The sequence below is a fragment of the Anthonomus grandis genome, chromosome 7, assembly GCF_022605725.1.
Source record: "Anthonomus grandis grandis chromosome 7, icAntGran1.3, whole genome shotgun sequence".
Taxonomy (NCBI): Eukaryota; Metazoa; Arthropoda; class Insecta; order Coleoptera; family Curculionidae; genus Anthonomus; species Anthonomus grandis.
In genome coordinates this window covers 27582835-27606227 of record NC_065552.1, presented here as the reverse complement: position 1 = coordinate 27606227, position 23393 = coordinate 27582835, and the positions used below count along the sequence as shown (strand labels likewise).

The window sequence follows — 23393 nt, the reverse complement described above, 5'->3', positions numbered from 1 at the left end:
GTTCACCCTGTTCTTCACTCATGTCACCGAGATTTTCAGGAAAATGGTGTAAATGGCTGTGTAGGAAGTGCACTTTGATGCTCATGTTACATCCAAGTCGCTGGAAGTGTGACAACATCTCTTCGACGTGCGCAATGTAATCATCACCCTTCCTATTACCTAAGAAATTTTGGATAACCCAAACAAAGGAATCCCATGCATTCTTCTCAATTTCTGACATTGAGCTGGTGAAATTAGGATCGTTTACCAACTTGCGAATTTGTGGACCATCAAATATACCTGCCTTGAGTTTTTCTGAACTTAGACTTGGAAATTTCCTTGAAATATATTTGAAACATTTACCATCTTTATTTAATGCCTTAACATATTGCTTCATTAAACCTAGTTTAATGTGCAGGGGTGGCAATATGATACGATCTCGTGGCACTAGAGGTTCATTTATAACATTAAGACTACCTGGAAGTAGTGCTTCCCTAGAGGGCCATTCTTTTTTTGACCAATGTTCTGATTTTGCTCTACTATCCCATAAACACATAAAACAAGGATATTTAGTGTAGCCTCCTTGTTGTCCTAAAAGGAAGTTCACCATCTTAAGATCAACGCAAATCACCCATTTATGATTGTTATATAATTTTGTTCATGACCAGTGCTATTGTGGGGTATTCTTCCTTAACTTTAGTTGAATGTGCTATTGGTATGGAGTCTAGTTTATTTCCGTTGTGCAATAGTAAACACTTCAAACTCCGTTTTGACGAGTCAATAAATAAACGCCAATCGATTGGTTCATATTTCTGCAAGCCCATGGCAGTCATTAAACCAGAAATATTAGTACAAAATACAAAATTATCCTCCTCAGCGAAAAAGGGAAGTAAGTCTTTTTCTCGAGTGCGGTAATAAGAAACTTTAGTTTCTTTAGTTAAAAGATTTCTCTCTTTTAATCTGGAGGCCAATAATTCAGACGAAGTTTTGGATAGTCCAAGGTCTCTAATTAAATCATCAAGTGCACTTTGATCGAATGGTTTTGGTTCAAAGAGATTTTCTGGAACAAACTCGTCATCGCTCATGCTACTCAGTTCATTCAATTCATCAGAACTTTCTGTAGATGTAGATGGTAATGGTAAAGATGTATCTTTTGAGCTCCTTACAGGCCTCACAGCTGATGTTGATGTGGGGTAAATCCATTTGGAGCGGTTCGTCTTGTTGATTCCTTTTATATTAACAACGCAAAAATAGCAGTCATCGTGATGATTTAAAGGTTCACGCCAAATCATTGGGGATTGGAATTTAAAAGAGAGTCTCTTCTTAGTGGCCCATAAACGTAATTCTTCAACACAAATTTTGCACACAATATTGGGCACCCAGCACTTGTTATCTGTTTCCAAAGGAAAACCAAAACACTCTAAATACGCTCGTTTCACAAAGTCTGACATATTCAATCGAAATTTTTGAAAAACATATTCACCACAAATATAACAAAAATAATTCGGATCGTTAATGCAGACCCTTCTTAGCGAAGTCATGATGAAAATTACAATAATTTATCTAAAACGCGACTATAATAGATAAAAAACCAAAAATAAAGATAAACGAGAAGAACGTAGCTATATCTAAACAACTCGAGCTGTTAGAGTAAAACTGACGACATATTCGAAATCAGATGCCTCGAATTAGTAAACAACAATAAAAATATTTCAGTCAACATAAAATAACCTTCGATTTGTTGTGCAGTGTTATTATTAAAACTGGGGATGGTTAAGTACGATTGCCATTTTTATCACAGAAACCAAAAAAATGTATAAACAAATATTTTTATTTAGTTTACTAACATTTATTGTCTTACAATCTAATTAACTCTGCAACATAAAACATTATAGGTTTATTTACAATTAGAGAGTTTTTTATTCAGTTATTAAATTAATGCTTTGGTATATGTAAAATTTTAATTATTATTAATGAATTAATGTAGTACTGGCCATCAAAGACAGATTTCAGGTACTGGCAGTGCAGTGTTTTTAATATAAAGCATATAAATAATATACTGCCTAATACTTACTACATGGTTACAATAAAGTTTTACCATTCTAGCAACCCTAGTGTCTACTGATATATTTATTATTAATATGCATTTTTGTACGTTAAAATTGTCATGATAGTTTTATCTGGAATGTTAAAACGAGAAATAAAAATAAATATCACATAAGTTAGCATCATTTGGTAGAATAATAGACCATAAAATACTGACTTAAAATAATGTACAGCTACATTTAGATTAGGTTTAATCTAACTAAAGTCAATGAAGTTCTGGAAATACGGAATCCAGAATGACTTCTAATATTTCCTGAAAAAAAAAATAAGTATATTTTATTAATAAGTCAATGGGCTGATTTTGAACACAGTATTGTGTTCAAAATTGGTGATGCACATATTGCGATCTCGAAAACTGGTAGAGAATGAAAAACTATTAAATTGGAAATGGCAGTTGTATGTACAAATAAAGGCAGTTAATTTTGCAATTTTATCTCTTGTGTTTTTGAGAAAATATTTGAAAAAACTAAAACTCCTAAAATACTCAGTGGTTTCTTCTGAAAAATCTGCAAAACGTTCTTTACAAAAATAGGCTCCTTATAGATATAAACATCGAGAATGACATTCATGAATAAAGAAACTACGGACTATTTTCAAAAATCTATCACTAGTTTAAAAAAAAATTAAACTTCGATTATAAAAATTTCTCTTCTCATAAGAATGACGCTTCGTAAAAAAATTGGTGACAATAATATTAGTTATTAACAATAGAACTTACATAAAACAACTGTTTATTAAAATATCGGTCTTGCAATGCATCAAAGATTTTCTTGGCACCCTCTTTAGCCGCGTTGCCGCCAACTAAGGTGACCAAAATCTCCGGCACGTTATTGACTAGATTTTCGCGGGCCTTTTTCGCCGTTTCTGCTCTCTCTTCATCGCTACGGTTCAGGTTGCCATCCTCGTCATCGTCGAGTGGACGTCCACCTGGCCAAAAGTGCCTCAGAATCTCTGCGATGTAGAAATGGAGCATCTCTTCAGAAAAGAAATAGGCGACGCTTTCGTAAATTTGGCGGTTGATGCTGCTACCTAGGAGTGATAAAATTAATTCATTGACTGACTTTAAAAGAATTGTTTAATGTTAAACACAGAATACTACAGTGATGAATATTCCCACACACACTTGACGACAGGGTGACCTACAGGATGTCCAATTTTCATATGTTTTATGGGGTTTCTCGCCTATGAAAAGAGACCGAGAGATGGGGCTTTTGCACACCACTTTTTAAGGAAACCAAAAATGCATTAATCAAATTTGCCACAGCTATCACAGCTTTTGTTCTATAGGGTGATTAAAAAAAAAACCTTTTCAGTCATCTCCTGTAACTCTGCTATTATGAGACATAGGTATTAAAAAAAGTAAAAACTGCTATTTGTAGATTTTTTTGCGTAAATTCTAGTGGCGTAGTCAAATGTTCTTTAGAGATCACAGATTTTGACACAACATTCTTTTTTTAATGAAACATCCTATATATTTTTTAAAATCTGTTTTCGATTGCCAAGAGACGTTTAAAAATATAGCACAGTCCATATTTATTTTTAGAAATAGCGTGACAAAATGATTTTTTTCTATAATTTAAATTGATAATAGTGGATGGATAACTATGGTAACGCAAAAAAAAATAAATTACTAACGTTCTGTCAGTACTCACATCAATATTTGATTTTTGAAGCTTCTGCTTCTCTAAAATTAGTCCCAGTTACATTTTCCCAAATTTAGTACTGATATTTATTGTCATTCGTAGTTTTTGCTTATTGTCATCAAAAATTTGAAAACTTTGAGGAAATATGATATAAATACCTGCTTCATATTTTCTAATGAATTTTATACATATAAATACCTATTTTAAGTTTACAACAAAGATATCGAGGAATGACAAAAGACAAAGATTAACGTTTTGTGCAAACCACTCCCGAATCGCAAGAACGAACACGCGCTGGTATGAATTACTCAATATTATGAACACAATATGCTTTGCATTGAGTACCCTGTAATATGAACAGTTTATTTGGCGAATTCTATTCCCCAGGCCATAAGTATTTTGATGCATGAGTAGTGTGGATAGGAAAGCTGGTTGATATTTGTGACTGGTATTAGTAGTTGTGAACTTATTTTCTACTTTTTGTGCGCCACCAGAAAATTTTCAAAATCGTCAAAGTGAAAGGTAAATGAAAATGTGTCTTTCCCTTTCTGAAAAGGCTACAGGTTCGAGAAGACCTTAAGAAGGGTTAAAATGTGACCTTATTAGCAAAAAAATATGGCTTTAAAAACCTACTCAAAAATGTACCCTGCGAAGAGCTAGATTTCCTGAATTGGAAATACAACTTTATAAATGGTTTCTTGCCAAACGCGAAAGGAATATTCTAGTATCTATATCAGATTTTAGAGCTAGCGATGGATGGCCTCAACGATTTAAGAAATGTTATGGCGTAAGATTTTTAAAAATATGTGGTGAAAAGCATTCAAGTCAGCCAGAACTTATTGATCTCTTTAAGGAAAAACTAAAAAAGATTATTCAGGAGAATGATTTGAACAATCATCAATTATACAATGCCAACGAAACAGGATTGTATTGGCAATTATTATTATCGAATAAATTATATTATTAATTATTATCAGATAAAACGTATGTGTCCTTAGTAGAAAAACTGCCTGAGAATTAAACATTGCTAAACGAAGAATAACATTTTTGGGCTGTTCTAATACTTCAGCATCTCATGGGGTCAAACCATTAGTTATTGGAAAAGCTAAGAATAAAAGATGTTTTAAGAATTTGAATAATCCGTTGGCATACAGGAGCACTAAAAATGCATGGATGACAGGTGAACTTTTTTAAAATTTTTCAACAAGCTGTTCCTGAGGTAAGTTTGTTTTTTCTACAATCTTTGTCTTATCATTTGGACGTTAATTTAGGGGCCAAATTCTTCCAGCAAATGTAATTTTTGTTTGGGACAATACATCTTTACATCCATCCGCTGAACAATGGAAAACTAAAGATGGAAACATTTTTGAATGTTTGTCTCCGAACGTTACGCCTTTAATAAAACCCATGGACCAAAATATATTAAGGCTCAGAGAAATCTATTATAGGAACAGTCTTTTTAGTTCGATTGTCACTGGTAATGACGCGGTGGGAGCAGCCCTTAAAAAATTACATTAGGGGATGCAATTGTGAGAGAGATGCAACCAGCATTGTCGAGTAAGCAATTATGCTTCTACAGGCCATAGGACCTGATGTAAGTTATACAGTTTATGTATACAATGAATACACAGCTAAATACGTGGAAAACTGGAATCAAGATGAAATATTTCAAGACGCCGCCAGGGATAATTCTGAAAAGGAGGTGAAATCTGATGAAAGTGGCCTTGAAGAAGTAAATCCAAAAGTAACCCATATGGAGGCAGTCAAAACTCTTAATGTGGGAATTGAGTGGGCCAAGCAGAATACATTGAGCATCAGTGATATTATAGCTCTCAAAAACATTCATGAAAAAGCTGTTTTAGCTAACCTTTCTAGTAAAAAACCCAATAGCAAATAAAATAGATTAATAAAGATTAGTTCTAAACATCAAGTCTGTATCTAAAAAAGTTTTTAATAAACAAAGTGCAATGTGTGCCCATTTTGCATTATCTGTAAGTTTTTGTTTAATCCCCAAAAGAGAAATAAATATATTTTTCAGACATTCAATAATATGAACAAATTCGGTTATATGAACGGCACAGGACTTTTTTGTGTTCATATTATTGAGATTGTACTGTATATCAAAAACTGTGACCTCTAAAGAAAATTTGAGTACGCCACTGGGTTCTACGTAAAAAAATCTACAAATATCAGTTTTTACTTTTTTAATATGTCTGACAATAACAGAGTTACAGGGGATGACTGAAAATGCAATTTTTTTTAAAATCACCCTGTAGCACAACAGCTAAGATAGTTATGGCAAGTTTGATTAGTGCATCTTTGGTTTCACTAAAAACTAGCATGGTGTCGCGAAAACCGCATCTCTCTACCTCTTTGTATAAGCCAGAAACCTCATAAAATTTACGACGTGTGGAAAGTTTTATGACTCTGTTTGTAGGCATTTGTTCGCTTGTGCGAATCTTTTTAGTAAAGCACCTTTTTTTATTTTACCGAAAACGTGATGGCAGATTGTCGAGAGCAACGCGCGACTGTGAAATGTTATTTCACGTTAAGGAAAATGGGCTGTGGAAACTATTTTTATATAAGACTAACTATATTTTATACTAACTTCAACAGGTTAAAAGATACAATTGGTTTAAAAAATTATAATGAAAAATTTATTATAAATAAAACATGCAAATACTAACCCACAAAAAAGAAACGATACGAAAAAAGTAATGTTGAATTAAGGTATAGCATATGTTACATGAAGCTGTGTTAAAATTTTACGTAGAATCGGAAAATGCATAAAAATGTACCATTCTATTTAAAAAAAGGCAACTTTGGTCTCTACTACTGTTGTGATGCCGCCTATATAAGCGAAGTTATCTTCCTAATGTAGATCTGAAAGAGATCTATAATTTTTATTTAAGACACTTTTTGATAAAAGGGTGCATTCACAAATATTAAAATAGATGTATCATTTTCCTTAAAATCGACAGTCTTATCTATTTCAGGTACATCAGAAAAATAGGGATTAATTTGAGAGTTAATTAAAAATTTGTATCAGAATTATGCCTTACTATTCACTTTCCGAGAATAATAAAAATGTATTTTAACTGTTGTCAATAAATTGCTTTTTGTGAGTGACACAACATTGTATAGTTTCCCGTGTTAATCGTACTTTATTTTTAAAGCTTTGTCAACAACAATTACTTGTTTGAAGAAAAAAGCCAATTTTGACTTTGACGAAGCTATTAACATACATCCTTAATAAGCTTACCATAAGTAACTTGGACAAATCCGATGAGAGTTTTCCTCAAATACTTGAAGAGTCCCTCCATATCGAAAATTTCGGTTAACAGAGCGTAAAGCGGCTCAGCAATGGTGTCCCGCGGGTCCTCAGACACTTTTAAAGTCTGCGTCCCACCACTGGCAGAAGTTTTGATGAAATCAATCGCTTCCACAGCGCCTGTGTCCAAGCTATCTAAACAATGAGAGATATCTTCGTTCGATGTGTCTTTTAGCAGGGAAAATGGTAGGCCCAGTTCACTACTAAAAAAGGTTTTCATATATTAAACATAATTATTACAATATTGATCATAACTTACGTTTTAAAGATTGTAGCGAAGGAAAATCGTGATTTTTTAGGACTCGGTGTGGAATGTTTCAAGTGTTCCGAGCTTGGACTGAGAAATGCGTAGACTGCCTCACTTTGGTTCAATCGGTCGTTTTTTAATACGAACTGAAATATTACGAGATAAATTAGCTATCGCGTCTTGGTAATTATAATGTAGACTCATTTATCTCTTTTTAAGTATCAAATATTTATTGGATCTAGGGCTGCAGCAATACTGAGGGAATTTGTTAACGTGATAATGATGAAATTATTATCAAATGATAGTAAAACCATCCCGGTCGGAAAAATACAGTCAAATTTAGACAGTGACACTATTACATAGTATGAAGGTTAAATGGGTTGTAAAGGCCTGATGATGCTCAAGCCAGAGCGAAACACGCGTAGCCATGAGACTGTGACTAGGTGTTTTCTTTGATGTCAATTTTGTATGTTTTTCTAACTTTTGTAAGTCTCTTTCTGAAAAATGGACATTTTTATATTAAGTGATCAATTAATCACTATCAAAATTACTCACCAACTCAAACTGATCTATCAATTTTTTTATGCCAGCATATCTCCAAGAATAATTTTCACATTGTTTTTTGTGAAATTTTCTTTCAAGAAAAAGCAATTAGTTTCTAGAATTGTTAAGCTCAAATCTTGTTTATTATCTAATACGTGCTTTAGGCGAGTAAAACATTCAAAAATTAATGCCCCGATTCATTAGCATAAATTTGCAAAAATTTTCTATCTAATATCTTTATTATTCAAATAATACACAATACAAAATTAAATATATTTCATAAAAGTATATTATTGATGCGAATCTACACTGGCCCGCAAAATTAACCGGGCAATAAAAATTTAGTTCAAATTCAATCCTTAATAACTTTTTCAGTATTGCATCGATTTTGATTTTTTTTCGAGTTTTAGGTCATTTTATTATCATAATTTTTTCATATCGAAGCTAAAAAAATTATAATAAAAAGTTAAATTTTAATCTAAACTTTTAAACACCCTGTGGTAAAAATTCACAACCACATAATGATTCGTTTTGCTGCATTTTTAAGCCCCATATTTTCTTAACAACTTGTTTTTGATTCATTTCGATATCTGTATTCTTAAAGAAAAAGCACCGGCTAAAAAGAAACAATGCAATAATGCTTTAGTAACAAGAATTTGTTTTTAAAAATATTGAAAAGTTGACTGCTATGACAAAAAAGATATGTAGGAGTTTCCATGGCACCGTGACATGTCAAAAAAAATTGTTATCAACAAATTACAGATTTAATTTTTTTGCTGTACATTTTGTAGTTTTTCGAAGGGTTTTTTAATTTATTTTTGAAAATGTGTCTCGAAGCTGTTGCGTAAGCGATACGTTTAAAAACGATGAGCCCAGAAGAAGTGGCACAAGCCGTTGCTCTACGAGACGATGGTCATCCGATTAGGTATATTGCAGAAAGGCTTGGTGATCTAAGCAGCACGATATACGGTTAGAGCCACAAACGCAGTTGAGGATCAATTTCTTCATCTTTAAGTTTTTCGAGAGTGAAATACTTTGGTAAGAAGACTGGCATATGTTCACGGTACTTGGTTTCACCTGATACCATACGAAGAAGGTTAGTGGATTAGAATTCAATTCTCGTGCACCTGCTACAGGTCATCTATTAAATGCGGGTTATCGAAGGCTGCGCCTGGGATTTGCTCGAACTCATGCAGATTGGGACATGGACGAAATGTTCTTTTTACAGACGAGTCTCGTTTTACGAGATATTCACCTGACGGACGTCAAAGAGTATGGAGAACGCCCGGAGAAAGATACTCTCAATTTTGTATCTCTCTTAGAGTGCAATTTGCTGGCGGAGGGGTAATGGTGCGGGATGATATTTCATTGGAAGCCCGTACAGACCTTGTTACACTTCAAGGGGGTATTAACGCCGATAAATACATTGAGTGCTTGGAAGAACATGTGGGGCCTTATTTATAGGAGAACATTTTATCTTGATGTACAACAATGCTCGACCGCCCATAGCACAAATAACAAGAAAATATTAAATCGACGTTGACGTTCATGTATTGAACTGTCCCCCAAGAAGTCCAGACCTCAAACCTATTAAGCACTTGTGGCATATACTGGAAAGAAGAGTTAGGCAGAGCTACGGCGAGTTTCAAACTTTGGCTGCATTAGAAGAAGCACTGACAAACGAGTGGTAACAAATACCCTAAGATGCGATTGCTTATTTAATCGAATCTATGCCCGAAAGAATGAGATTATTCAAGATCGTAATGGAAATAAATGGAAAAAAATTGTTTCTAATAAAGCATTATTGCATTATTTCCTTTAAGACAGTGCCTTTTATTTAAGAATACAGATATCGAAATGAATCAAAAAACAAGTTGTTAAGAAAAGATGGGGCTTCAAAATGCAGCAATAAGAATCATTATTTGCTTGTGATTTTTTTCCACAAGGTGATTCAAAGTTTAGAGTAAAATGCGACTTTTTATTAACCCCTGTATAATAACAAATCCGTTGGAAATTTTTGTAGCTTCAATATGAAAAAATGGTGACAATAAAACGGCCTAAAATTCGGCAAATTATCAAAATCGATGAAATACTGAAAAAATTATTAAGGATTGAATTTGAAAAAAAATTTCGTTATTCAGTTAATTTTTATCGGCCAGTGTACCTTTGTATTCACCCTCATCCAGAAAAAAAGGCTCACGTAATAACTAAAGAACAGTAGCTCTCATTCCACACGCAAGCAAAGTATTGAACGTTTTAAAATGTCTACTTCTACTTCCTCAAAACACGAACAGAGAGGGTTCACACCAAGTAAAGATCATTGAAAACGCGAGAGAACACAACTTAAAATGATATTTGTGCTTTGTGGACTATACGAAAACATTTGCACTAACAATTTACAATGCGCAGCAAAATAAGCATTTCGTTAAGAAAAATTGACCTTATGTTATCTATTAATTAAATATTCAGAACAAATTAAAGACATTCTAGATTGTAATTTCCTTAAATTTTCTCTACTTTGTCCGTTAGTGATAATTTTAGATATGAGAATACAATTTCAAGTAAACCAAAAAGGATATCTAGAAAAAATAAATTAATTTCATCTATGGCAATAGAATAGATAATTTGAAGAGATACAAGGAAAATTTTCGAAGAAAAGTGTAAAAATATGAAAACTTAAATATTCTTTAAAAATCAAAAAATAATAACATTTCCTGAGGAATAAAATATTCAAAACTCACATCTAGGTACTTCTGTATCTGTCCCTTGGCCCGATCCAGAGTAGCTTTGTCCGGTTTTCCAAACAAAAATTTAGTGAATAAAATACTCGAGGGCAAATCGAGACTTTTCACCTCAGCACACAACGGTCTCAATTTCTTGTGCAACTCTTGAAATTGAGTTAAGCTCCGACAAACGACCCAACCTGACGCGATTTCTTCTCTTTTGCCACCGCCGTCAACAACGTTTTCCCCATTCTCATTAGTATGGTCATTCTCAGACATTTGAACGACAAGGACGAACTGAGGCGGTTCACGTTCATCCGGCACCTATTTTAGATTTCATAAAAACAATTAATATTAAACAAATACTGATGAAAACATGAGTTAAATTATTACTTCAGCACTTTGAACTATCGCAGTCCATTTTCCTAAATTTTCCGACCACATTTCGGTTCTGGACAAATGCGCCTCTAGCTGGCGCTTCTCGCCTTGGAGCCATTCCACTTCTTTTTGCAGTTTCTTTAGAACTTTTGAATCGGGTCTCATGGAAGCCTTTAAGGCCGCAAGAGCCTACGTTAAAAAAATTATGATAATAAAAATATATTATTTTAAATAAGGAGCAAAATAACAAACAAAAGTTTAAATGTATTCACAAAAACAATTAACAGCTTTCTCATTTATATCATCGCCCTAAAAATGATACCAAGCGTCTATTGAAATGTAGCCCAACTAAAGTGTAGTTGGGATAATTTTAAAACACAAAAAAAATTAAAATGCTTTTTCTCACCTGCACCTTATTATTCAACTTCTCCTCCAACTGATCCAATTTTCTCCTGGCGTAGTTCGAATGGTCCTCTACATTTAAATTGATGCCACCTCCTCCCACTCCCGGAAACAATTCGACTACCGCCAATAGAGGTTTCTCCTCGGGATTAGTATTGTCAGTTTTATTTAAGGAACTTTCGGCTTTCTCTATCGCGTTCGCCATTTCCTTATAATAATCGCTTGTCACGAACGAATGAAAATATTTCTCCTCAATGGTCAGCATTACTTGTTGTTGGACCTCAATGAATACTTCTGGGCCGTTATCTCCTAGAAAATATAAAAAAATTTGGTTGAAATTATTGCAATTCAATTTCAGGATCTAATTCCAATTTTCAAGATCTCATATTAACCTATATTTGGGATATGAGTTATACGAAATTAAGTTTTAGCCAAGTGTTACTAGTCAAAGCATGACTGTAACGATTTGAAACCTTGAAACTCGTTTAAATGAAAGTCGTTTTAGGGTTCAGATGATTTTTTGATAAGGAAACTCGTTCAAATGCTGAGACGACTTGACATATAGCAAAAAGACATACGCTGTATTGAGAACTTGTACTGGAACCAATCAGCTGCAGTTAGATTTGACAGCAAAGTCCCAAAGGCACAGAAAATTCTCCAGAGGTGTAAGATAGAGATGTCTTCTCTTCCCATCTCTGATTTATAAAATTTACTCTCATAATATCTTCCAAAAAGCTCTCGAAGTACAACAATTGGCACATAGATCAACAACATACGGTATACAGATGACACACTCCTGATAGCAGATAATATGACTGGCCTCCAAAGGCTCCTGGACATAGTCGGAATGCAAGGCCAACTTATGAGAATTAATACCAACATAAAAAAGACAAAATTTCTAGTAATAACCCGCAAATTGGATAAGTTCCAGATCTATTCTTTGATAGATCTACATTTCAAATGTAGATCTATCAAAGAATCTTGAAAGTCTTTTTGAGAACTTTTGAGAAAACTTTTAAAAACGATATGGAGAAAATGCGAATTGCTGGGGACGATAAAACTCAGGAAAACAATCTACCTGGGATATATAATAATACTCCGAAATATCAAAAATCAGATAGGAATAGGAACCACAGAAGAATGAATTCACACTACTAGAGATAGGGAAAAATAGTCAGAAGTGATTGCAAACGAGAAGCAGTTGATTTTCAAATCCTGTGTAAAAAACTTTCAATTAAAAAATCACCTAAACCTTCAATAAAGTGGTGAAACTCATGCTTTGACCCTGAAAAAAAAAAGAGTCTCATGAGAATTCTACTACTTTATGGTACAATTATTGGATTTTTTTTCTCTAGTAATTATAGCATAAAAAGAACTCTACAGCTTTTCTTATGGATTTATTTAAAACATATTTTATAAAAAGCCAAAAACAATAATTTGTACCATCTTCAGTAATGGACAAATTTTTCGGTTCGAAGGTAAATTCACCATTTCAAAACGAATTCCATAAAGACATTGCATACGTTTTAATTAACAAAACTCTCACCAAGTAGAAACGATTCCATCCTCTTCCGGTCCATTTTGTCGACTTTAATTTCAGATACCGGATTTCGAATAAAAGTGTAAAAAATTTCGGCACCAAGTTGGTGCCACTGGCTTTTTGGAGCCGTCCTTAATTCTTCTACGGCTAACCAGAAGCGAATCAGGTCGTGGCTAGCTAATGTTTGTAGGTATTGTGACAAATACTTGCGGCCTGTTATGTTTTCTAGTATTTGCCTTAATGGAAGGACCTAGACAGGTTGAAAAATATATGTAAAAATGTGATCGTTTTAGTAATATTATTTTAAATTACATTTTGATAATAATAGAATGATTTTGATTTAAATGAACAGGATATAAAGTTTAACGAAATTACTGTGTAAGACTTTAATAACTAAACAATAAAGAAAAATATTTCAAGTTCAATTCAGATTCAACACAAGCAGGGTATTGTTGTGTGTTTTCAGTTTCTCATCAATTTTTGACAGTAAACAGCAGTGCAGACATTTATTTCTGGTTTTGAATTTTAAACCAATAGTTGAAATTGATCAAAGAATTTTTAAGAAATTTTCTTAGGATTAAGTTCACGTAAACTGATTCCACACGCAATTTTTACAACGTTCCCTTCTTTTTTACGTTAGTCGATTAAAATAATGTAAATACCATTTAGTTTGTAGCGTTCTCTAATTTAGCTTAAAGATCTTAGCCTATTACACTGTACCATACTAGGACAGTAACCATACCAACACATGCAAACTAATATTCTTTGTATCCATAGTTATCAGATATCACCCATTAGACCGTATCGTCAGCTAACACCTACTGTAGTTCTTTTGACACAGCGCTAACACCGCGTGAAAAGAAAAGAAGAAAATGTACATACAAACAATTATAGAATCGAACTGAATGACTAGCTAGCAAACCGATACGGTACGATTATCATGCGCCTTGTATAAGATAGAATACTGTTTATCCATAAGAGTGGGTATAGATAGTAATAGGGACGTCTGCCACATCCCTATTACGGTCCTAGTATGGTACGGTATAATGGGGAGATATATTAGCAATCTTTTTTTAAAACAGTAATTACAAAGAGATTGTGATGGATACATGCAAGGCCGATGTCCGAAAAACGTTGTAGTCAGACTGCGTTTTGTCAGTTTGGCAGAAACTCATAAAAACAAAAACGCCTTACAAAATATTCTTTTGTACTGCTAATATAGCGACAAGTGCCAATAGTAAAGGTGAGCCGTTCGTAGCCTATTCGTGGACAAAAAATCCCCGTGTAAATTGTAAAAAATCTAAACTGTATCAATTCAAATAAAATAAAGTGTCTCAATGTTCAATATTCAATATTCTGGACTATAAGTGTCACAATATGGTATACTGTCACACAAGACGCTTCTTCTGGCACGTTGCCTTCAAATTAAATATTCCAATTGAAAATAATTACAGTGAGCTTCAAACTGTATTTAAATTATGAAAGAAAGAGTTTGAAGAGTTTGATTTAAATTATGAGAGAAAGTTAGCACGTGGCAGAAACGTGTTTCTGCCACAGGCATAATAAGCTGTATTTCTGTTCCACTCGCTGAGCTATTATTAATAGAATTAATTTGCTTCATTAATTAATTTTCTGTGACAGGATTGAAGAAGATCTCCACCATACAGATTGTTCGCTTCCGAATTACTTATGCCAACCCATAACACGCTTAGAAATCGCGCCATCAAGCGATATCGAGCAGCCGCTGCTGAATTTCCGCTGTCCGTTTTTTAAATGTTATTTAGCATTTAATCTAGTTTAACTTCGCGAATGCCAGACGGCTTTCGCGAAGTGACTATGAGTTTGCCAAAAAATTGACAAATTTTGAAGAAATTTAAAAGAATATATATATTCTCATAAACAACAAGATTATTATAATAAAAGGAAACATAACTCAATAAAAATATGTACAAATTCAACTTCATTAGTTTAACAGTATGTTATATGTATGCGTGTTGTATTGCAGTCGTATCCATGAAACAGTTTCTGCGCTAATAGAATTGATGCACTTAGTAATTTGTTGTCTTAATTCCTCTAAATTGGCTGGCCTACTGCCGCGGAGACGTCACATTGTCTCCCATTATATTTTTGGGCATTCAAAGAACCAATAATAAAAAATTGTCTTATAACATGATCTTCCAGAATGCTTACTATATGCCAGAATACCTGCTGAAACATATAGTTTTTGAGGATTAGATAGAGAGAATACAATAGAGTCAGAATTTGTTGATCAAAATGTTTAGCTTTTAATCACTTTAGTATACTTCAATTTTTCAAGAGCATGGATTTTGGATACTTAATAAAGTCTCAAAAGTCAATTGGTCAAAAAAAAAAGAATGCTCTTCTGAGAGTTATATATAAAGCTGGCCCGTCCCACTCTAAAAATGTATTCATTGTGTAAATATATCTAAAACTAGGCCGCACAGCAAGACCGGCCAGCAGACAAAAAGCGTGACGTCCCAATAACCGATCGATTTTCACGCTCATTGCTGGTGCGCTTAAGGCTTAATGTATGAATTGACAAAGTTTGCGCCTAAATAGATTCCTAAAAAGAGACACAAAATAATATGCGACAGTAGCGTTCTATTGACCAATTATTTGAAAGAAAACATTAATATTTATCCTAAATAAAGATGAATACAAAACATATATGTTTTATAATTGTATTTGTACCAAATTCGGCAACTTAACGTTAATAAAAATAAATTCTATATTAAAAAATAAACAATAAAAAACATAATTTAACAGAAAATTAATCATTTTTTACTTAAGCAACAGTATGACACAATAACAAAAGTATGTTCGCAAAGGTGCTTGCAATATTCTTGCTTAAGGAATTCTATCTAATAACTAACTTTATCACAAGGACAATGATGTGCTCTATTTAACATAGACTTAGTTCAAGGAGAAAAGCTTTATGAGCTTGTAAACTGATTTTGAAATACCTTCCTTAAAAGAATTGGTAAAATTGTATGCATATGTAGTTATACTAACAATATATTCTTTGGGCCATTTAAGATCACCACGATCGGAAACATGTTGCTGATAAATTTTAATTTCTAGGATTTTTTTCCCATGGAAGATATTCTTTACAAGAATTGTAATAAACGGCTAAGGATTGAATCTACAATGTACCCACAAATACATGTTAAAATAGATCTATCATTTTCATTTAAATTGACAATCTTAGCTACTTTCAGGTACATCATAAAAATATGGATCAAATTTAAGAGTTATTTAAATTCGTATCAGAATTATCTGTAGTTATATTTAAATCTGCTAAAAAATTACCACCTTTGGTAGATTTAAATTTTATTAAATTTTAAAAATTTAAATCTCTGTTAGATTATAAGACCTGACACAGTAATATAATAATTTGCTCTACTCATTTGTCTATATTGGCCAAATTTTGCTTCTAGGGAATCTGTAGGAAATGTTCCCACATATGACAAATTATGTTATATACACGCTCGTCTAATAGCGAGATTTCAATGGGTCAGTTATCGTGATGTAGTTGGCGAGAAAGACAGAGCTATATGCGGACCTGTATTTCCGTGCGACCTAGTCTAAAGATAGGCATAGCTAAAGTTTGGATGTTCACGACTCATGCCTGGATAGAAAATGCACCTGTTTTGTGAAAATTTGTGATGTGGAGAATAAAAAAAATAATGATTTCTTTGATTATGTACTGCTCAAACAAATTAACAAATGGCTTTAGATTTTACAAATGAATGTGGTTTTAGATTTGCGTGTGTTAAATGTGCAAACCTATGCTCGAATACGAAAAAAATTCAATATGTGCAAAATAGTTGTTCCAGATTTGTATATGAATGAATTAAGAAAATATGATCATGTTTCCTAACATTCGATAACATCCTAAAATGTTAGCTATAGGGAGAGGACGAGTTAAAGTGGTTTCACTTGTTATTAACAGTGTCCTATTTTCGGATGTCACTTGTATTCACAAACCTTATTTCTTTAGTAATTGTTTTTTATTTTACAACTTTCTCAGTAAAAAAATTATGTAATGCATTGGTCTTGGGGTTACTTGCAGATATTCTATTCAGTTCTCTTTGCCATATTAATACTACAACACGTTTCATGAAGTCATCCACGGTGAATCTAGCGAAATTTTAATTTAAATGTTATAGAAGTTGTGGATGGCTTATGTTTCTGACGAACTTTGACTATACATTTTGCAATTAAATTTGGAACACTATCAGACTGATTTGAATTTTTAACATTTGTTGTAGGCTAGCTTTTGAAAGTATTAATTTTTATTTATAAATTTTGGATCAGCAAAACCAAGTTGCATATTATGTAATATCTTATAATGCTCAAAAAATACTTTTTTTTAAAAGCCTCTTTTTCCTCCTTTTAATAGCGATGTGCTATTGAGAATTAAATAATACCAATGAAATTATTGACATTGGCTGATGTTTTAAACTAGGTACTATCATTATTTAAAGGTCTGATGTATAAACTGTATAAATATCTATCTTTGTTCAATAGAGTAACCCGTTTACTCTTAAATTATTTTAAACCATATAAAAATTAAATTTTCAAAGTAAAATAAATTACCTTCTTAACATCCTCTCCACCACTTTTTTGTCCATTATAACCGGAAACGCTACCCAAGCTTGACAGTTTTTTCTCGCACAATTCTTTGGCCCTCGTTAAATGACCGATGGTTTTTTGAAGGCGTTTGGCAGCATTGATATCGGATTTTAAAACACCAGAATTTTGCATGCTCTTTTCGTTATCCAAATCTAGACCTTTAGCACGATTTAGGTTTTGCAAAGTCGTTGCTTGCATCAGTTTTGAGACCACATTGGAACTAAAAATATAATGAAAACGAGAATTACAGATTATTAAAAATGGTGTAAAATATTGTTTACCGTATCTGTTCTAATATATGGACGTCATTGATTTTATCGATGTACAGATCTACATGGTCCAATGCTTTTTTCGGCAAGCTGGCCTGCTGGTTATTCTTGTCGAAATATGCCAATATTGAGCGGTTAAAAAAGTCCGGATCGGTTATTTCATCAATGGCCTCTTTGAATACTAAAGCACCACTTTATTATTTAATAATATTTCTAAAAATTACACTCACCTTTAAAACAAAGCACCTCCCTCACTAGCCCTTTAGCAGGTGATAAGGAATATCCTTTAGGCAATAGTAGCACCATTAAAATCTCACTCACTGTTCTTAAATATTCCAATTCTTTATCCTCACTTACAACGTGAGGGGCTAATTCAAATTCTGGCGGTTTATCTAAGTCTGATCTAAAATTATTTGCTTTCATATTTAAAAATGTATATCTTTATTTTAAAGAAAATTAAAATTTTAATTACTAGCATCACTTACGTGATTTTCATTTCGCGTATCTTTTCAAAATGATGCGTGATAACTGTGACAATATCGCAAGCAATCAATTTAGCGTGATCGATTCGGGACAATCGGTGGTGCAGTTTTCGAATACCAGACCATAAGTCTTTTCTAGAACAAGCGGAAAATGGTATTTATATTATATAAATAGGCTGAAAATAAGTTTGTATCTTAAAAAGTTCGATTAAAATCTTTTTTTATATTATGTTTAAGACACCAATCTTGAGGCTGTAATTAATTCTTATTTCCATACATAATTCATTCCTGGTGAGCCACAGGGGGGAGGCACTTAACGTTAATAAAAATTGATTCGACAAGATCTTAAGAGTTTAGTGAATCATACTAAAAGAACCAACTTTTTTTGAGCTTGTACAGTTGTAACAATATGAGATTCTATACCTTTCAAAACTAATTTTTGATGACTAATCATTGGCTTATCTAGATGCGGTATGTAAAGTAAGTTTTGGCTCTTTGGCTCATATAAAAATACACTAAATTAATTTCAAATAGTTACCTATTTTGAATTAGGTTTGTAATTTTAGACTAATATGAATAAAACTTTGTAAATACAAAGACCTATGAAAAGAACTATTATTTACCAAGTTTTCAATTTCCAGAACAATTTTAGCATATTGTTTGTGTAACTCCCTACTGAATACAAAATAAAACTTCTAGATATTTACTCCCTAATAATAATGTAATTTTCAGATTGGTTATGTAATTAGAAGGTCTCTGCATAACAAATATTCAGAATAATGTATTCAGAATATTATATTATAGAATACTGGTGCAAAATGATATCTACAAGGTGTATCATAAATGTAAACATTTTTCTAGTCTTATTTGTATTAACATTTAGAAATGCTGATATAAGTAAAATATCTTGGTATATACCAAAAGTGAAATGGCATTACTTTGGACTTTTTCTTAATTAAAGAGCCATTTCCTTATCTTAAAAGTCTTTCAGCATATTTTGACCTTTTTAGTTTAGATGCTTCTAAAATATGGCTTCTAAATTTCATGAAATAAGCACTACTGCATGTGATCATTTGTACAGTTTATAATAGTACATTTATTAGTTTTTTAATGATATCACATTTGAAAAAAGTACTTTTGGGGACAATGTTATACCTAATAATAGCTGTCATTCTCTCATGACAAAAAAAATTACCTAAAAAGTCTAGCATTTTTTGTCATATAAAATGACCTTTCATAATTAAGTATATAACCTATAAGAAAACACAAGTATATGATTAAGGTCAAATGGTACTAAATTACATTACCCTATTCAAGAGCACATTTAATAAAAGTGAATAAAACGTAATTGTTTAATTTCTTGATTTGAGAGGCTAATAAGAATTTATTTGGCAGGATTCACAATTTTAAAAACATGTAAACAGTATTATTATAAAACATACAAATGTTCAATGTTGCCACAATTTAACATTTTGCAATTCTCCAATATTTTAGGAGGTTCCCCAAATTAATGGTCATTATGCTTGAAGGTGCTGTTAGCTGCTGTCTAAATTTTACAATAGAAACCTGACAAACTCTTACAATAGAATTGAATTAAAAAAATTTAATTCAATTATCTATTTATAATTCAAAACAGTAAATTATGACTAATAAGCATACTTTTTTTAATATAATTTTTATCAATGTCTCAATATCATTTTTGAAACAAAGTAGTTTTTGCTAAAACTGGGTTTTATCTGTTATAACTCTGATATAGCATTGCTGCTAATTTTATATAGAAAAATGAAATTCATTTATTTATCTATGTCTCCCTTACTTTAAAAATATTTTAGAGTAGTGTATTTTATATCTCAATATTTCTTAACAATATTAATATAGCACTTACTTGATGCTCATCTCAATTGATTCAGTATTGTACACCAAATCTTTCAAATGGATGGCAATATGATCCCTAATGACAAACTCCAATAGCTGTTGAAACAATACATCCACAGTTCTGCCAAATATTGGTGGAAGATTCTTTTCTCTTTCTTGTTCCTCTCTTAATACTCGAGACTCATATTGCTTCTAAAAAGGCAAGCCTAGGTTTTGTGAATATTCTTTAAATGCTTTTTAATATGTTAAAATTTAAAAAATAAATAAACTAGTAATAAATATTGAATAAAATGTGTAATAATACAATTTTTTGTTTATTAATTTCATTTGCAGTGATTTTTGGTATTGGCATCTTCTGATCAAACTATGTTGTATTTTGTATTCAACTCTATTTTTTTTTTAACAGGATAATGGCACTTATATTTAGTATACTTATATATTTTACAACATTCTCAGTAATTAAATTATGTAATGCATTGGTCTTGGGGTTACATGCAGATATTCTATTAGGTGTATCTCTTTGCCATATTAATACTTTTAATACCTTTCATGAAGTCATCCACTGTGAATCTCGCAAAATTTGAATTTAAATGTTATAGAAGTTGTGGATGGCTTATTATATTTCTGACAAACTTTGACTATAACTTTTGCAATCACCAAGTTCATATTATGTTCATATAATCAAACTATGTTGTATTTTGTATTCAACACTGTTTTTTTTTTAACAGGATAATGACACCTACATTTAATATACTTGTACTTTTTGGTGATACACATTAGTCACATCAATAAAATAACAGGTGTTTTGTGGGGTTTAGAAAAAGCATTTTCATTTACTGAAAGATAATTTTTTTTAAACTAAAATAGTTGTTATTTATTAGATTAATAAAAGTGTTATTTTTGTTGTAAATTTTAATGTAATATTGTAAATCTTGAGTTGGTTTCTGAAATCCTAAATTGTATATCTGACGAACCTGCTTGCCAGGCATACACTTGTTTTGTTAATGGTAAAACAATAAAAAAATGCCATCAGACTGAATCAAGCTTAAATGAGGTTTGATTGTTGCATTGTGTTTAAATGGTGTAGAAATGGTAAATGTCAGCAATAGGTTTCACATGCTACAAACAACCTAGAAATATAGGACTTCAGTAGCATCTATATGCCTTTCTGTTGACTGACTTTCTCTTATGGAGCCAACATATTTTATTGCACTGTAAACCTTTAATCTGTTATTCTAATAATTTTTTTGTAGGAAGTAACAATAGGTTTTTCTAACTATTAAAACTGGCAATATCATTAAATTTTCATTTTATTTATGTATTGGAAAAAATCAATAATATTATTTGCCTTTTTCACTTGCCTTTTTTTTTGCTTCTTGAAAAGTAAAGCATACATTAACATTAAAAGCAATCTGGCAGGTAAAACGAATAAGCTTAAATGACTTAAAATTGGCAATTTAACACAATAAAATAAGCAAACTATGAGGCCACTAAATATTGGTGCAACATGTCAAATTATTAATGAGAAGTATAATAAATTGACTATATAATTATAAATAGTCAATTACCTTAATGAAGTCATAACAGAAAGCCAGTGCAAACTATTATAAAACACATACATTTAAATGGACTACTTACCATAATCTTACTATGAAAATTCTCAGCCTTTACCAGTGTCTGCTTGGTTCTTTCTATCCCATTCAAGGGTGAGGCAAGTTTGATATGCACCCATATGGCAGAAGCTAAACCAGACAAAACTATGACTACAAACCATACTAAAAAAAGCACAATGGAAAAGAATACGGGCCAAATATATAAACAAATTGCAGAAAAGCCAATTAGGGCACTAAGAGAAAGACATTTTCTTTGGTTTATCATATTGAGTGGAATGTTTCTTTTAATATAAGTGCAATTTTAACGTGTTAAAGAGCCGGTAAGGGCACTGGACCATTTAAACCCATAATACAATGCCTCATTCATTGATAATTACAAAATTGTTATTATATCTTATCATATTGTTTATACTTATTTTTATTTATGTTTCCTAAGATTTGCAAAAAAAAGTAAACAAATCGACTTTATGACGTGAACCTTGCCAAAGTCAAACGTCAAATATAGGGAGCAATCAGCAGGAGGAGACGGCTGTAAGATCATATCCAGATGTGCGCGTAATTCAAGTTCAAATATGTTTATTGTCTAACAGAAATCTAATCTTAACCACTAAGACAATATATGAAAATATAAGTAATAATAATGAATATATATCACGAAAAATAATAATAATCATATATAAAAACATAACTAATAGGTAATTATTAAAATATGTACAAGAAAAAAAAGTACAAGAGTTTTATTAAGTAAATAGGTTTGACAATAATTTTTTTAAATGTCGAAAAGACATGATACTCAATGTTACTCCATTCAGACTGAAATGGACCAAGTTAAGCCAAGAGCATGCTCTGTATAAAGGCTCCTTTCTTTGCTAAGTTTGTGCTATATGTTTGTAAGAATTAAAAAAGTTTTGTCTTCTAGTATTAATGTAAGGTACAACAAAGTGTAGAGCTGCTAGCAATTCCAGGCAGTTAATATAACCATTACATAATTTGAAAAGAAAAAGCAAACCTGCACTAATGGTTTCCCGATGAAGGGAAAGCATATTGAATCTGCTGAGTAACAAGTGCTGATCGTATCCTTGTTCGGGGTAAACTCCATCAGTTTTAAAAGCGATATGTTTCAGAAATTTACGTCCTAGATCCAAGTCTAACAATGTGAACACTATAGTTTGGATACTAGAGTGAAGCCGCATAGTAATCGCGATTTTATTAGGGAATCAAATAAGATGATTCTACTTAATATATTAGTGAAATCTGATGTAGCTCTTATAATAAAACCAAGAGATTTTAAGGATGCCTTTATGACGTTATCTATATGATTGCAAAAATTAAGCTTCCTCTCAATAATGACACCCAAATTACGAACATAATCACAGTTAGAATGAATTGTACCATTTAATGTATAGTCGAAGCTAATTTAATTTTTCAGCAAAAAAATGGACATGTTTTTACACTTTTTAATATTAAGAGGAAGCCAATTAATCTTGCACCAGTTGTAGATTAACTTAATATCGCTTTGGAAAAGCAAACAGTTATCCCAATTAGTTACAATGCGAAATAGTTTTAGCTCGTCAGCAGACAGAAGACTATTGCTTAAAGTGTTACC

General features: G+C 32.0%; 1 protein-coding gene across 2 annotated transcripts; it reads right to left on the bottom strand.

The window, feature by feature from the left end:
* Nucleotides 1–1794: 1794 nt before the first annotated feature.
* LOC126738644 (sorting nexin-25) lies at nt 1795–22256 on the bottom strand. Of its 2 annotated transcripts, none has more exons than XM_050444067.1 (14): nt 21813–22256; nt 20185–20366; nt 18303–18434; nt 18048–18220; nt 17830–17998; nt 17513–17768; nt 12899–13142; nt 11357–11661; nt 10966–11139; nt 10591–10896; nt 7319–7452; nt 6991–7262; nt 2804–3114; nt 1795–2338 (listed from the first exon to the last, which is right to left on the bottom strand). In XM_050444067.1, the coding sequence occupies exons 1-14, from the start codon at nt 22050–22052 to the stop codon at nt 2291–2293; spliced, it is 2946 nt and encodes a 981-aa protein (XP_050300024.1). In that variant the 5' UTR covers nt 22053–22256; the 3' UTR covers nt 1795–2290. The 2 variants fall into 2 exon arrangements, with proteins under 2 accessions (XP_050300024.1, XP_050300025.1); XM_050444068.1 differs by having other exon boundaries at nt 6991–7259.
* Between the last annotated feature and the right edge of the window lie 1137 nt (nt 22257–23393).